Below are 15,606 nucleotides of genomic sequence, written 5' to 3'. Positions count from 1 at the left end.
TACGGTATAGCAACAAAATTATTTGATCTGGAACGGTACTGGAAGGTAATTGCACAAACAGCACCGGCTATTCATGTTAGTCATTTTCTCCTCTAATAAAAAGGTCAAATGTTGGCGAAAAAATAGTGATCAGGAATACGATCGATTGGATTTCAATATTTTAAAAAGTATTTAATTAAATATATTTATCCATAGTAATTTTTTAGCCTTCACGACCGAAGAAATACATCCTTTCGATGTATCCATATCCATCGGGAAGACTGCATATGGGACATATGAGAGTATACACGATATCAGACGCACTTGCTCGTTATTACAAGTAACTTCAAATTTTACTGTATTTGACAGGACAGTGGTGATAGATTTGGACTTGTAATATAGCGAAGCAGATCTGTGTTTATCATTTTTTTAGTTCTGTTTATTATTTTAGTTTCTCAACCACTGGTTGTATTATTCTAAATGAGTAGATAACAAAGAAAGTTAAGTTTAGATTGAATGGTTACAATGTTATTCATCCAATTGGGTGGGATGCGTTTGGTTTACCAGCAGAAAATGCTGCTCGAGAAGTAGGTGTCGATCCAGCTCAGTGGACAGCAAGGTAACTTTCTTAATGAAGGTACTTATAATTATTCTAAATAAGTTCGCCAAACTTTTGTTGTTACTGAATTTTTATCACCAGTGGATTTTTACAGTGTTTGGGCATCTAACCTTTTCAGTAATATCGATGTGATGCGCCAGCAGCTGTTGAGTACAGGCATTATATTTGATTGGAATAGAGTAAGTTTTTTTGGTAATTTATTTTAGGAGAGAAATCAATTTTCTTCTCAAAAACATAGCTTGCTACTACTTGATGAAAAGCAGAGATACAATTTGAAGAATGATAAGTTTCATTTTATTTCAATATTTGATATGATTATTTTCTTTTTCTTCCTCAACTTCGGATAGCTTTCACTGAATGAAATCCCAAATGGAATAATAAAACTGGTCCCATCTCTATAACATCGACAGTAATACATTAAAATTGGAAGGATTTGATAATATCACGTTTTTATCTCAAAAAATATTATGAATGTAAAGTTTGTTTGAGGAAATTTCGACTTGCTCGCCGGATTACTATCGTTGGACGCAATGGATTTTCTGTCGACTCTTTGAACGTGGCTTAGTTCGACGAGCTTTATCAGAGGTCCTTTTTGTGAATACATAATGATTTCTAAAGTTGCACCTTTTTTTTCTCTTTTCAGCTCTTTATGTCGAATTTTTACCTTATAGTTGGGAATTTCAAAAAAATTTCAGGTGCACTGGGATCCCATCGATAGTACCGTTCTTGCTGCCGAGCAAATTGATGCGGAGGGGCGTTCTTGGCGTTCCGGTGCAATTGCTGAAAAGCGTAAAATGAAGCATTGGATGATTGAGACACCAAAATATGCGAAAGTTGGTACATTGAAGTAGTTTGTATGTAGTAACTTGAAACTTTCTGCTTTTTTCTTTCAGTTTATTTAATTAATTTTCGACTTCCAGCGCATGTACGACGGACTTGAGAAATTAACGCACTGGAAGGAAGTAGCAGCCATACAAGCTAATTGGATTGGGAAATGTAACGTGTGGCGGTTTTTACTACCTTTAAAGGTAACTTAGTCATTGACTATTAAATCGGTGGATGTATTGTAATAAATAATTCGAATGGTTAATATATTCGATATGTATTCACCCCGGTTTCAAAAAAGCATGATATCGAGTATGCAAGCATTTCGGCTGTTTTGGTGAAGGAAAAATTAAAATGTTTGCAAAATTTTTAAAATTTCAAAACTAAAGACAAACCTAAACTATTGAAGTTCTGAACTGATCAGTGATGCTATGTCTTATATTTCAGATTAAGATTTATTTATGAATTCATCATTTGTTTCAACAAATATACTTTTATTTCATTCCAAAAGTGTTGTTTGAGATTATTAAATGATATAATAAGTGTTGAAGTTCTTAAGGAGAGAAACGGCGCACATCTGGACGAAAAACTTGACCTTCGAATACGCGAGCCACATCAGCTAGCTGCTGCTAATGTTGTTTTCATTCAATTCGGTCATCCTCTCTTCAACTTAGCTGTCGGAAAAGAAGAAATAGGTTAAGCAATTGATCAAATTAAATTTGAAAGTAAAACGATGATTACTGTTGTTCCATAAGAACCCAATAAATGATTAATGTTGAATTCTATTTTTTTAGACGTTTAGAAAATTCCATTTCTAAGTTTAATGTTTGATGAGAATGATTTTAAGGTTTGAAATTTGTGTCTTCATATTGCTTATTGACTTTCACAGTTTTTTCTATAATAGTTACATAATTTGGATTTTCAGGTGTTTTAAAAGTAACTGCGTTAAATATCATAACTGGGAAAGATATGCATATCATTTATATGAAAGGTAATGCCGTTAAAAATGGAAATAAATTTATCTTAAATGCAAGACTTCCGTGTGATGCGGAGGAATTCGATAAAAAGGTCTTAGAAACTTTCGGATTCTCAGCAGAACGATCTGGAATTTCGCTCACCAATAACGATGTAATTCAAATTGCCGAAGTTAGTTTCACTTGGTAAACATTTAATTACACTTTACTTATACCATTCCAACTTTCATAGCGGATGCTCAGAGCATTTCTTCTATATCCAAATTTGTTGAGGAAATGTGATCAGCTTAGCATCATCAAATATTATTATTTTCCATGAAATGGTTATCACTACCACATTGTAGATCCAAAAGTTACTTTATTTTCAAAAATTTTGGTGAAATGATTTCATTCTTAATTCTGATTGTTTTTACAAGAAGTTTACATTTAAGTTTGGAGGTCATGGTGGCTATGAAACAAGTGAGAGATTACTTGACTGGGTTGTTTCACGACAACGGAAGTGGGGCACACCAATACCGATATTACTCAGTGCCGACGATCGATGTGCCGTTGCTGTTACTGATGACCAATTACCTGTTATTGCTGCACATTGCAGATATGATGAGAAAATTCCGTGTGAGAGGTTAGTTTTCAAAATTTAAATTTCGTGTATTATTTTATATAGTTCGAACTTCAGCACTGTTTTTTTAATGTGCCGGCTCATCCTTTTTTAATTGATCTAATATTTGGAATTAGATTTATTTAGTTGAAGTTTAATAGAAGTATTATTGATTAGGATTATTAAATAATTCATGAGTATCAAAGTAAGTTACCAACACTTTCCGTTTTCAGATTACCAGATGGATTTGGATATTGGGAAAAGGATACTTTGGATACATTTTTTGATTCCAGTTGGTATTATTTAAGGTTTGTTTTAAAATTTGATTTGTTGGGAATAATCCTGATGTTGCTGGAAGGTAAAAAAGAATTTTCCAGATTTCTTGACCCCAAGAACGATACTGAATTGATCTCAAAGAAGAAATCTATGGATATGCCAGTTGATGTTTATGTAGGTGGAATAGAACATGGTATTTCATATTATTCTCGCTCTGAACTTTTTTTTTAAAAAAATTAAGAACGATGGAAATCTCCCACAATTCAAACTACCGATTTATTCTTAGATGTGATGTCTACCATTTATTGAATATCTGATTCATGTCCTGTATAATTTTCATTTGTGTATGTAAATAATTACAGCTGCGTTGCACTTATTTTTTGCGCGCTTTATATCTTATTTCTTACACGATATTGGTGTATCACCCGTACAAGAACCCTTCGAAAGTTTATTACCGCAAGGAATCGTATGTAGTCGTACTTTCAAGAGAAGCGACAGCGGAAAATATCTTGAGGAAAATGATGTTGTGCAAACAGGTTAGGAAATTTCAAAAATTCGAAATTATTTTCTAATTAAATTTACTCCTGGCAACATTATTACTTAAGTTATTAGGATTTGCTTTTTGCGTATCCCCATTTGCAATCCTCATTGATAATTGTAAAGCTCGACGTAAACTTAGAATCTAAAATCTGGAAAAGACTGATGAAGCAGACTCTGCGAATAAAATGGATTGTCTTAATGATTGCTTTATATGTACTTAATAATCATAATTACTGGTGATTAGAAATCATGTATTCATTTTCATTGCAAGGCTGGAAAATACATTGATAGCTCAGTCTGCGTGACTCTCTTTCGATTCTTTTGCAAATATGTAACTATATTAAACCAGTGATGTAATCATGCAGGAAATGGTTTTATCGTAAAAACAGATGGCTCTGCAGTAGTTACTCAGTTTGAGAAGATGTCAAAGTCAAAGCATAACGGTGTCGATCCATTAAGCGTATTGAAATTGAAAGGAATCGATTTAACTCGCTTGCAGCTGTTGAATGAAGCTGCACCGCGAGAACCTATTAATTGGGGAGATACAGGTATATCTTTATTTCGTTCCGGACTCTAATCTAAACTAGACATGTTGAAATCTAATCTAGATGCGTTGTAAAATAATACCAATAGATATGAAATCTGAGCATAATCTATAGGGGTAAAATGCAAAATATCACCCATTTGTATATTCCTAAAAATAAATTTACTTTCTAGATTACTTAACCTGCAACTATTTGCATTTTTTCTCAGTATTATTTCAGAATTAAAAGGTCTCTTCAAGTTTATGGAACGAACTTCGGATGTCGTGAGTTTCTACGTAGAGCAACATGCATTAGCAACTTCAACTTCACCTGAGCCATTAGACATTGCAGAGGAAGAAAAATATCGCACTATATATAATTTTTATGTTCGTAATGTGAGTTCACATCGATAATCAGTTCATCTTATCCCCATTCAAATACTTTACCCAAAAATACTCCTGCTTTAAGTGGAGTATTGTATCTGATACTGCATCGGCAAAATCATTACGACTGCAATTAGAAAGAACCAATACTACCCTCAGTTCGAATGTTGAAAAGGAAAGACGGCTTTCGACAGCTTCGCTGATGACACATGTGGACCGTTTAGTAGATATTAATAATGAAATTTTCTTTGTTTTTTCCAAATACGTATTTCAGGAAGTGAAAGGGAAGTTGAAGACCGTTTTTTACAAAATACACTTGCTTTTCCTGTTGATAATTTGTTTTTAGATCTCTATGGTTATAGAAGTCTTACATTTGCATAACACTGCAATAGATCATCTGCAGGCTTTCGTGAAGTTTTTAAAGGTAAGGGAAATTCTTGATTTATAACTGATTTCCATTATTGCTTCATTCGAGATTTGTCTTTATATACATTTGAGTCACGCTTTAGCATTGTAAATTTGTTTCAGAGAACTCCGGCTGAAAGTTATCGTCGCAGCGAGCAGGTTGAACGATGTGTTCGCGCACTGGTGATAATGTTGCAGGTTGGAAATTTTAATATTCTGTCCTTATCAATTTGACAATTGATATTCTCGATAATCATTGAAATGGTTTTCACAGTTTAGTTCATGTTTATGGAATAATGAAGAAAGGTTTTCCTACGTCATAGTGTTCGGTGGGTTATGTTTTTCGGCAAGCTGTTGATGATTATTTTTGTACAGCAGTTTTATTTGTACGGTTTATTTTTCTCAGTTTTATTTATACGGTTTAAAAATCAACGAAACTGCTCTTTTCTCTTGTTCCTTTTAATAAGCTTTCCTTTCAGTTTTCTTGTTTCAAACGTTGGTTTAATTGAACTGCTTTGAAAGCATAACATCACCTAAGTGAATTTCATTTCAGTTATTCACACCTCATTTGGCTGCCGAATATTGGGCTGCATTACGTTCCGTTCCTGCACTGAACAATCATAAAGTGTGGCTGGATAAAGAAATCAACGAGCAACCCTGGCCTGAGGTAGATCCGGATGCCAACATCGACTTAATGATTAATGTAATTCTTTTTGATCATGATTTTAATTTCGTAAAGCTGTTTAATTTATCAGTGTTTTAAATTATTCCATGACTACATTTCTGGTATCGATTTAACTTTATGCCTCATACAGTTATCAGCCCTCCAGAGGAAACTCTCAATCCTAAACATCGATCTCTTCCGTTTAATCTATGTACCTCTGGTGGAATTGTTAAGTTTTTAAGATATCTATTTTGATTTGACTGTCTAAATCACAAAATATGAATTATAAAAAATTTTAAAAAGGTTAAAAACAAAAGATTTTCCCTCGTTTTATTTTATTTTAATGTGATTTCTTTTGCACTCTGAATTTTTCCTATCTATTTGTGAAGCAGAATTCAGTTTCGTATTCTAGGTTGGAAAATTAAGCTGTGGTCGAGTTGAAGTACCACGTCTAGAAATTGAACACTTATCCAGCGAAGAAGCTTTACAGTATGCAATCAATGGTGTACATAGCATATTTTTCCAGGAATTAGCATCATTGGGTTTTAGACCGGTGTCTTGCAAAAGTTTGTCTCGAGCTGGTTCGTTTCAGTAATTAATGATTTCCCAAACACTTTTCAAATATTTCAAAGCCTTCTATGATTTTCATGTTGTGAAATGGTGGGAACTCACTATAATGATAATGTTTCTTCCTCTTCACTTCATGTTTGGAAAACTTTTGCAGCAATTATTTTCCAGGATTTTATGTTCTTCTTGAAGTGAAGTTCAATAATGTACCTACGGAAGAAACACTGTTAGAAATTTTGAGACAAACAAGGACGCAGCGACTGAAAGCAAAGAGAGCAAGAAAAAAAGCATGAAAGCAATTTTGTGATTGGTGCTGCTCAGCCATTAAATTTATTTAAACTGCTCAGCCTGCTCAGCCATTAAATTGTTTTTTGCAACTTATGGATTAAAAAAGAAATAACTTATGGATTGAAAAAATTTGATGAGATTTACTCTTGTTTTCTTTCTATTATCAATGTCGTTGACTTTGAAGTTATGTCAAAACTTCAGGAAATTTTTAAATTTTTTCGATTTTTTTTGCAATATATTTTAATGTTAGTAAAAGCATAGAATTAACAAACAAGATAGTTGTTATATCTACACTTGCGAACGATATGTCTTATGAGTGAGCCAGTTCATGTCATGCATTGTCTGTTTCGTTATTCAACTTATTTTTTTCGTTTTTATGAAAAAAAAGAATCATCTTTCAAATAATAGAAAATCATTGATGTATTCGACTTGACAAAATATTATGTCATATGTCGCTTTCGTTTAGAACAACTAGCATAGCTTTCTGTTTAAGTCAGTTTGAGCTAGAAATTCTGAGTTCAAAGAATTATCTCAGGAAATTCGTTGGATTACCTTGATGCCCTAATAAAGCAATAAAAGTTATTTCAATGTTTTTCTTCTATTTGAATTCCAATTTTGTGATCTTTTTCTAGCAATTTTCAAAGTGACACTTTATAAAATTTCATTTTAGACTTTAGCAGCAGTTATCATTAATGAGAAAAAATGTTTGCTTTTTTTTTGTTTTCTCAAAAAGTAGTTCGGAGTTTTACGATGAAGTGGAAATAGAATGAAATAGTTTAATTCAATAAACAAGGAATGTTATATTCCTTATGAGAAGGAACTTAATCAGTTTGTTGTATCTCGTTTCCAACTTGAATTAGTTTCAACAGATTTTGGAAAACTTTCCTTGAAAATATTCCAACTTTCATCAAGGAATTTCATAAAACAATTTTAAGAGATGCAACGTTATTATCCAATATCACCTCTCAGTCATTTACTAAAAACGGACAAAGAGGAGAAAGATCATCTTTACCTGGTTTATTCATCAATAGGTAATAAATGGTTTTCGTCTCTTTTCTGTTATCTTTAAAATAAGTGTAATCGAAAGATTTGGACCATTTCAAGTTTCGCATGGTGAAGAAGTATTCATATAGTCCATTCACAGTTTTGAATGGAATCTGACTTTATGCGAAAGAAAGACTTTTCGTTATGATTATATCTGAATGAGTTTTGAATGGAATCTGAATCAACGTTCATTGTGATTATATCTGAATGAGTTTTGAATGGAATCTGAATCAACGTTCATTGTGATTATATCTGAATGAGTTTTGAATGGAATCTGAATCAACGTGGGAAGGGAAATCTTACATTGTGATGATGTATGATGCGATGTGATTATATCCGCACTTCAACTCGGTTGGAAAAGAGCTGAAATATTCATTTGCATTCTTAGCTATTCATTTACATTCTTTCTAGCATAAAAGGTAAAATCTGTTGTAAATTTGTAATGTTTCCGAGGGATGTTTGCATGAGTGAAAACTACTAACAACTGCTTAGTAATCATTGATCGGTGAAATTTGTTTGTTGTAGGCATGGATGTGTTTGCTTGTGTATATGTATGTGTGTGTATGTGTATGTGCGTGTCTGTCTGTCTTTAACATTTAGTATGAGTTGTAAGAACCGATTATTTCGATAATTTAAATTTATTTCATTCATAATGTGATGATAAATTCGATTAAACATTTAAATTCTTAAAGATTTATTTCAAAATAAATGTTGTATTGTTTAGTTAGTTTGAAAATTTTTCATAACTGATAATAAAAATATGATTTCATTAATGGAGTGATCAGTGTTAAATGATACCAATTGTATTTCTCTCAAGCATTTCATCTTTTACGACAAGTCATATTTCTTGAAGTGATTGAACAAACAAATTTCCATGTTGTTTCAAATCTGAAGCTGCGCTGTCATCAATTTTCAGAAATTTAAATTTCTATCATATCCTTCAATAATGGATTGAAAGCTTTTTAAAACTGAAAAATTTAATTAATACTGGATTGATTGATTCATTCATTTGTAAAATTGTAAATTTCAAGCAAAATATTTGTTAAATATTAAAAGGAAGAAGAAGATTGAATGAATAATTTTCAATCTTAGAATTTATTTCAATTTTTCTTTTTTTTTCAATGGCTATTCATTCTAAAGACGAATAATTGTATTTACGACGGATTTCTCAGAAATATTATTTATTTCTTTTTTTCTTCCAATTTTTTTTTCTTTTTTTGAAGGATTATTCATTTCAACGATTGAATTACTGTAGGATTTGATTCCATTAACAACAACAAAATGGCAGCAAAAAGCATTCTATCATCCTATAGAAGTGATAAGGAAAATGATCCAATAATTTGTCAGATAATCTGCCAATGTTTTGACAAAAACTTTTCAATCATTAGATCAAAGGTTATTTGCTGATGTTTTTCACACAAATTTGCATAATTCACATCCATTACTTAATTCAAACACAAAAAAAAGAAAACAAAAGTTTTGTTACTTGTTTTTACTATTTCGAATAACCATTTAGGAAAGATGACTTATATCGTTGAAGGGAAGTTTAGCTAATTTAACCTCCTTTATTTAATCATTTATCTTCTTCTTAACTTGTTATCATTATTATCATCATCATTATCATTATCATTATCATTTTCTTCTCACATTATTCATTATGTAATTCTTTATAAAACGTCTTTAGAATTTGAGCGATTTTTAGGTTTGAAGAAAAAAAAAAGTTGCATGGATAAATGCGCTTTGAAACAATTGTTTTCATTAAAATCTTTCTCATCATTTCATTCATTGCCTATTATTTTGCATTGAATTGCGGATGATAATTGCTATGTTTGCTATCGATTTCGAGATTTCATACTGCGCCATTTGATAGCAATGTTATCTCTCAACACCTGTTTAAATGAATAAATTGACGTTTTACGTCATTATCATTTAAATCCTTTCAATCAAGATATTTCAGAAATTTAAATTTAAAACTATCATCTATTGTTAAATTAAATTTCACTCCAATACTATTTTAACTGATAATTGTAATGTGACAATCGAAGAAGAAGAAAAAAGAAAAGAAAGCGCATTTCCTGAGAGAAATAAAAAGAAACAGGGATGAAAGTGTATTTATGTCGTCGTCCATCGTTTTATACATTCTTGTCAAGAAAATTTTTATTGATGGAGGAAAATGAAGGCGGAAATGTTTATGCAAGGTTGGCTTGACATATGTATTCAAGCGCTTTTCACCAAAATTCCTCTTACTCTTAACTGGGAGATTGAATTGAGAAATAGGGGTAAGTAATCTCTCTCTCTTTACTTATCGATCCAGATGAAATGACATTTCGTACGGGAAATTTACGAAGACAGCTAAAGCTTGGACATTTATGGCCTAGAAAGTGACATGATTGAAGTGGATCTTTTTCGCTTTCTCTTCTTCTTTTAACCTTTTCATTTTATTTGTAAAATTTTTGAAAATCAATTTTTAAACAATTTTTTTTTGTTGAAGTTTTTGAATTTGAGAAAACTTTTCATTTAATAATGAAATTTTCAATGATAACAAACTAAATTTTCGTAAATAATACGTAAATAAACATTGCTTTGCAGCTTTATCGTTTAAACTGCTTATATACATCACTCCATTAGGGATCCCTGTAGAACGATTCCATAAACAATTGCTGAAATTTTTCGTCAATTTCAAAAATGAGTAACTTTGTCCCCTTGTCATCTTGAATTTCCACCTCAAGCAATCTATGTGATACGAAAGTTATTCAATTTCATGCAAATTTTTCCCCTAACTTATTTACTGCTGTGAAGGGTGACAAAGAAGTATAAACTCGATCGTTGCATTGAGTACGAGGCCATTTATTGATTTACTCAATAAATCATTATGTTAATGATAATTACATTAGCTTCAATTCTTCAATCATATTGGCCGATATATGAAATCATTAAGTTAACAACTGCATTACCCTTAAATCTCCTATTATAATACAACTGCTTGAATTAAATTAACTCATTTACTTTCTAAATCTAGCTTAATTATCTGTGACTTGTTTGTTTGACAGTTCTAAAGAGAAAGAGAAGTCAAATAAGGCCAGCATGTTTGATTGTTTTTTATTTAATAAGCCAAGCCAATGACAATGAGAGAGTCACACAGATTATTAAACTAAACTTTTTTCAGAATTAATCATCAAATTGCATCCGTCAAAACCATATGTGCCTGACATATCAAATTATAGGGAGGGTTGATGATAATGATGATGATATGCAAAACTAAAATCCATTGACCTGTTCCGCATGTAATGGATGAACGGATAGTGTGTGTTGTAGAGAGTGAATGAAGAGGAAATGCACTTCTACTTTCTTCTTTTAGTATAGTGTAAAGGTCAAAAGAGCAAAGAATATGCAATGGCTACTTCCTACCCACAATGGTCGTGGTCATTTTGTTGCAATGTTGTCAATGTTTTCATATCGTCTACATTTTTAACAACACTACAACAATTAGAATTAATTCCAATAATTTAAATGCATTTGAAATGTTTACGGTAATTTTTATAGTGATAAGCCTAATAATAGGGATATCATTTATAGTCAAGATAAGCAGTTTAGCAACTTCAACGTTTTATGCTTTTCCGCTTTCCACGTTTTATCATCCATACGTATCATTCATTTCTATAGAATTTGATAGAATATTTTATGAAAATTGAAGTTCAAATATAGGATTAAAGTAATGTAGAAAAATAATGCTATGATGCCAATATTTTTCAAAATGAAATTAATAGTTTATAAATTCGATATTTGAGTTTGAAGAAATGAATTTAGTCTGATAAGGTTTGAAAACAAGAATAGGGAAATGTGCAACAAATTTCAAAGTACTCCTTTATTGAATTCAATATTCTAAAAATAGAATCATATGAAAATGATAACTTCAGGCTATCGTTAATTAAACTGAAATAAGGGTATGTATAATATATGTACTTTGCGATGGCTTAACACTTTCATTTAGCTTTGTTTTGTTTTTTTCTTTTTTAATTTCACATCTTTTAAAATTTCATTTCTTCAGAAACATCAATAATATGGCAACAAGAAAAACTCATATTAATCGAGAAAATACACGAAAATTTTCGGTTACAGATCTTCTCAAAAAACTCTCAGTGCGCGGAACTGTTGATTTTGGACATACTGAAAAAGTAAGCAATTATTTTTGTACTTTTACAAGACAATTGAAATTTAAATTTAAGGGGAAAAACAAATGAAAAGTTTACATTGCATGGCTTGCTTTATTTTTCACTTTATTTTTCATTTTCTATTAATTTTTGTTCAAAACTTCTTGCTTACCTCTTCATTAAGAATCTAATTGAGAGCTTGCTGCAATCAATTATTTCTTTCGTCTCAGTCCTACGTAGTAGTATTATTCTAATATAATTTACACACCGCTACGGGTAAGGTAGATTATTTTTGCGTCCTTACATATTTATCTTTCTCTCCTCCTGTCACCTGCTATTGTCATCAAATTTAATTTCCACTCACATTTTCAAATGACAATCTATCAAAATTTTGTTAAGAAATGAAATGTGTATAGCTGTTTACACAGTGCTATAACAACTATATATGCATCATACTATGTATGTTGCAAAGGTCAGTTTTTTTAATCTATTAGTTACATTATGCTAATATTGCATATCCCAAATTACATTTGCATTTCAATGCATGCATTCTTATCATTGTCCTATCAATCTGTAATCATTATCATTCCTAATAAAATATATGATAATCGGGAAACTTATCAGATATCTTGATAACAAGTAAAAGTCATACAGTGTAAGTTCTTTTCGAGACCACTACTAGTTTCCTTATTTCATCATTCGATCTCACTGGAGTACTTGAATCTCAGTCAAGGAACACTGAATTCATATGAAGTAAACAGAAAAGTGATAAGAGAGGAACAGAGACAATCGATGAAAAAAAAGAGCCTACTGCATACATGGCCTACTTAGACACTTTAGACTAGGCCTATCGATTGTTACTCTCTGGGGCATAAATATGCATATATATGAGAAATAAAATAAATGGACCAATACTCGTATCATAATTGTCCTAAAGTTAAAGGTCAAAGAAGTGTTTTCTCTTCACTGATTCGTGATAATACTCATTTCATTATATTATAAAAGACTAAACAAATCCTCAAATCTCCCATGCTCAGTCATTATCGGTCTGTCAAGAGCATTTTATCAAGAGTGTTAAGTGCTTATCGTTATCAACTTCAGTAATCTATCCTTCCTTTTATAAATGGAAGGAAGATGCCCTCCAATCATGACAACTTTTTGCTAGATGCGTGCATTCCTAAATTTCGTGCATGCATGCATATGCTGCACATTCTCGCCCACATCTTCGCACTACATCAGTTTGCGCATTTGCACGACCTCTCCCCTCTTTGCATATCATTATACTCTCCCCTTCCGCTTCCCTTTCTTCCTTACATTATCACATTGTCATTGACCTAGACATCCCCATCCCGCAATTGCCTCCATCCGAAAAGAGAAAGAGCGCCTTGCGGTCGGTCTTCTATACAACGCCATCCGTCCATTCATCCATCTATCTATCCACCCACTCATTTTGTAATGCGCAGCACTCTTGTCGCACTTTTCTGTATACATAATCAATCGCATATCTGCGCGCGTTCCCATTTTTCAGCTTATGTCACCCTCAAATCTTCTCATGTCATTCCGTTGTACTTTCATTTGCATACATCTCTTTTTTTACTCTCCACTATTCTCTCTCTCTTTTTCTCTTAACCTCTTCTAATTATACCATATAATCAATCAATCAATTCATAGTTTAAAATGAATGATGTCGTGTCGAATCTGAATGCATGAATAACGTGAAATATTCTGGAAATGAGGAAATGCAATTGTAGCTGTAACAATACAAACATCTCATAATGATGTGTTAATCTTTCACAAATATTTGATTATTTACGTTGCGTCCAATTATTGATTTGGAAATGTTGCCGAATAAAAAAAAAAACAAGAGCGGGATTTGTCTTTGAAGTCTTCATGTCGAGAATTTTGTCAACATCCTCTCTTCTTTACTAACCGACAAAATGATTGCTTCCCTTGTCTCTCTCTCATCGATGATCAAATAGTATCAGCATGGTGACTCATGACTCATCTACCTTTCGAGTTTTTTTTTTAGCTCAAAAATTCTAGCTAACCAACACTTAGATGGAAATTAATGTTTTGTAATGTTCCGAACAAACTTTCTCTCTCTCTCTCTCTCTCTCTCTCTCCTTTTAATTATTAATAGTCTTGTAAAAGTAGACAGTGGTATATTTATGTATCGAAGTTTTTCCATAACTTTCTCGATAATTGTTGAACGAATTTGTTAAACAGCTCCCTCTCTCTCATCTCCTTATTAAATTCGATGACCAACGGTCAGTCATAGAGTTTAGTTTAATGAGACGAAAAAGTGGCGGCACAAAATCCGTAGGATTATTATCATCAGTAGATAAATCAGTGATTACGATAGAAGAATGTCTATATTTGTACTATGCAAATTTACGGCTAAAACGGCCGAATAATAATATGAATTTATGAATGGGAAGTATAATACTTTGTCAGAGACATGCCACACAAATCATCCGGTCATTCTGTTGACAATGTGATGTGAATGTGAATGTTGTTTGAATGAAACGATTTCTGTTTGATGAGGGAATTGCTTTTCTCTTCAATATTCAAATATTTGAATCCTTTTGAAGTTACCGAAGCTTAGATTTTCATCTTATAGTATCATGTGTTCACGCCAAATATTGCCACTTCACAGCAATCTTTTTGCTTTAATTTTATTGCTTTACCTATTATTATCTCAAGGAGAACACTTCGTTCTTCAAACATTAACTTACTTGATTGAGAATGAAATAACAAGGAAGTATGATTGTGTTGAGGTCAGAGTATCGTCAACCAATCATTTATAAACACGTAAACAAGATGACCCTTGTTAGTGATGACCTTTTCCCTTTTCTCGTATATCTTAGTATCACCGTTACTCTCACTGGCAAAGGTCTGCTATACCATATCTCCCTCTTTCGCTTTCTTATATTATTACATCCTTCTTTCCACTTGGTTTATCAAAAATTTCCATTGTTGAAAATAAATATAGATCAAATGGATAGGATTAGATCAGATCAAATCAAATCAAATCGAACTGTATCATATCCTTCTTTCATGTATTTTCTGAATATTTCAAAGTAATAAAGTCTAGAATGCTTATGTTGTTATCAGAGTAGTAATCAATTTTATGACCAATAGTCAATAAGAAAGATAAGGAGAGATAAGTGATAGAGGAATGAAATGAGGGAATTGTTTGGAGTGCGATTCATTCTCATCCAAGGACATTTCAAAACTGTCTCTGCTTTCCTGGTATTTTTTATTTGTTAAAAGATTTTTTTTATTCTCTGATTATTTTTAAAGTATGTCAGCGGAGAGGACAATTTTACTGACCATGTTAGTTGTCCTCCTTTTTAGAAATATCTCATAATCTAGTGATATATGGTAATCTTACGTTCATTTCGATGGGAAGAAATATCGTATATCGGGCGTAAGACAAATTATAGGAGTATAATGAAGATGATATAATATTTAAAGGTATGAAAGTAGGGATGTATTTTAAGAGTAGATGCGCTTTCATAATTGATTAGTGACTAGGTTAATTGGTTAACTCTTCTCAATCCTATCAGGGGTACTCTCGGGGTTTCAAATGTTTATAGTAAATGAAATGGATATACTTGTTAAATAGTAACGAATAGGATATGGCTTCTTTTCCTAAGCCATCTGTTTCCACAATTCATACACACACACACACACACACACACACACACACACACACACACACACACACACACACACACACACACTACACTACACACACACACACACT

At 32.0% G+C, this 15,606-nt stretch overlaps 2 protein-coding genes across 3 annotated transcripts in view; both read left to right on the top strand.

Annotated features, from left to right (window-relative positions):
• The first annotated feature begins 488 nt into the window (after window positions 1–488).
• On the top strand, window positions 489–6,780 carry LOAG_06912. 2 transcript variants are annotated; one of them, XM_003142446.2, is made up of 18 exons: window positions 489–598; window positions 717–777; window positions 1,088–1,183; window positions 1,294–1,431; window positions 1,519–1,626; window positions 1,983–2,118; window positions 2,349–2,569; window positions 2,829–3,019; window positions 3,229–3,303; window positions 3,373–3,464; window positions 3,634–3,807; window positions 4,177–4,359; window positions 4,576–4,730; window positions 5,065–5,142; window positions 5,247–5,321; window positions 5,677–5,826; window positions 6,200–6,368; window positions 6,526–6,780. In XM_003142446.2, the coding sequence occupies exons 2-18, from the start codon at window positions 730–732 to the stop codon at window positions 6,645–6,647; spliced, it is 2,211 nt and encodes a 736-aa protein (XP_003142494.2). In that variant the 5' UTR covers window positions 489–598; window positions 717–729; the 3' UTR covers window positions 6,648–6,780. The 2 variants fall into 2 exon arrangements, with proteins under 2 accessions (XP_003142494.2, XP_020307134.1); XM_020447281.1 differs by lacking the exons at window positions 489–598; window positions 717–777 and having other exon boundaries at window positions 1,017–1,183.
• Window positions 6,781–11,729: 4,949 nt separating this feature from the next.
• The window catches only part of LOAG_05652, an 11,336-nt gene continuing 7,459 nt past the window's right edge, over window positions 11,730–15,606 (top strand). Inside the window, exon 1 of the mRNA XM_020446928.1 lies at window positions 11,730–11,861. Within this exon, the coding sequence (XP_020307133.1) occupies window positions 11,748–11,861 (114 nt within the window). The 5' untranslated portion in view covers window positions 11,730–11,747. The remainder of the gene's footprint in view (window positions 11,862–15,606) is intronic.

Source organism: Loa loa, assembly GCF_000183805.2.
Source record: "Loa loa unplaced genomic scaffold supercont3.14, whole genome shotgun sequence".
In the NCBI taxonomy this organism is placed as follows: Eukaryota; Metazoa; Nematoda; class Chromadorea; order Rhabditida; family Onchocercidae; genus Loa; species Loa loa.
The sequence above is the reverse complement of the archived record's forward strand: the minus strand, read 5'-3'. Positions and strand labels throughout refer to the sequence as shown.

What these genes read in the sequence shown, in the direction of transcription:
- LOAG_06912 (XM_003142446.2), top strand. Translation starts at nt 730, where the DNA reads ATGCGCCAGCAGCTGTTGAGTACAGGCATTATATTTGATTGGAATAGA. An exon ending in TTCGACGAGCTTTATCAGAG is followed by an intron (nt 1,184 to 1,293) that starts GTCCTTTTTGTG and finishes AAAAAATTTCAG; the next exon opens with GTGCACTGGGATCCCATCGA. An exon ending in TGTCGGAAAAGAAGAAATAG is followed by an intron (nt 2,119 to 2,348) that starts GTTAAGCAATTG and finishes TTGGATTTTCAG; the next exon opens with GTGTTTTAAAAGTAACTGCG.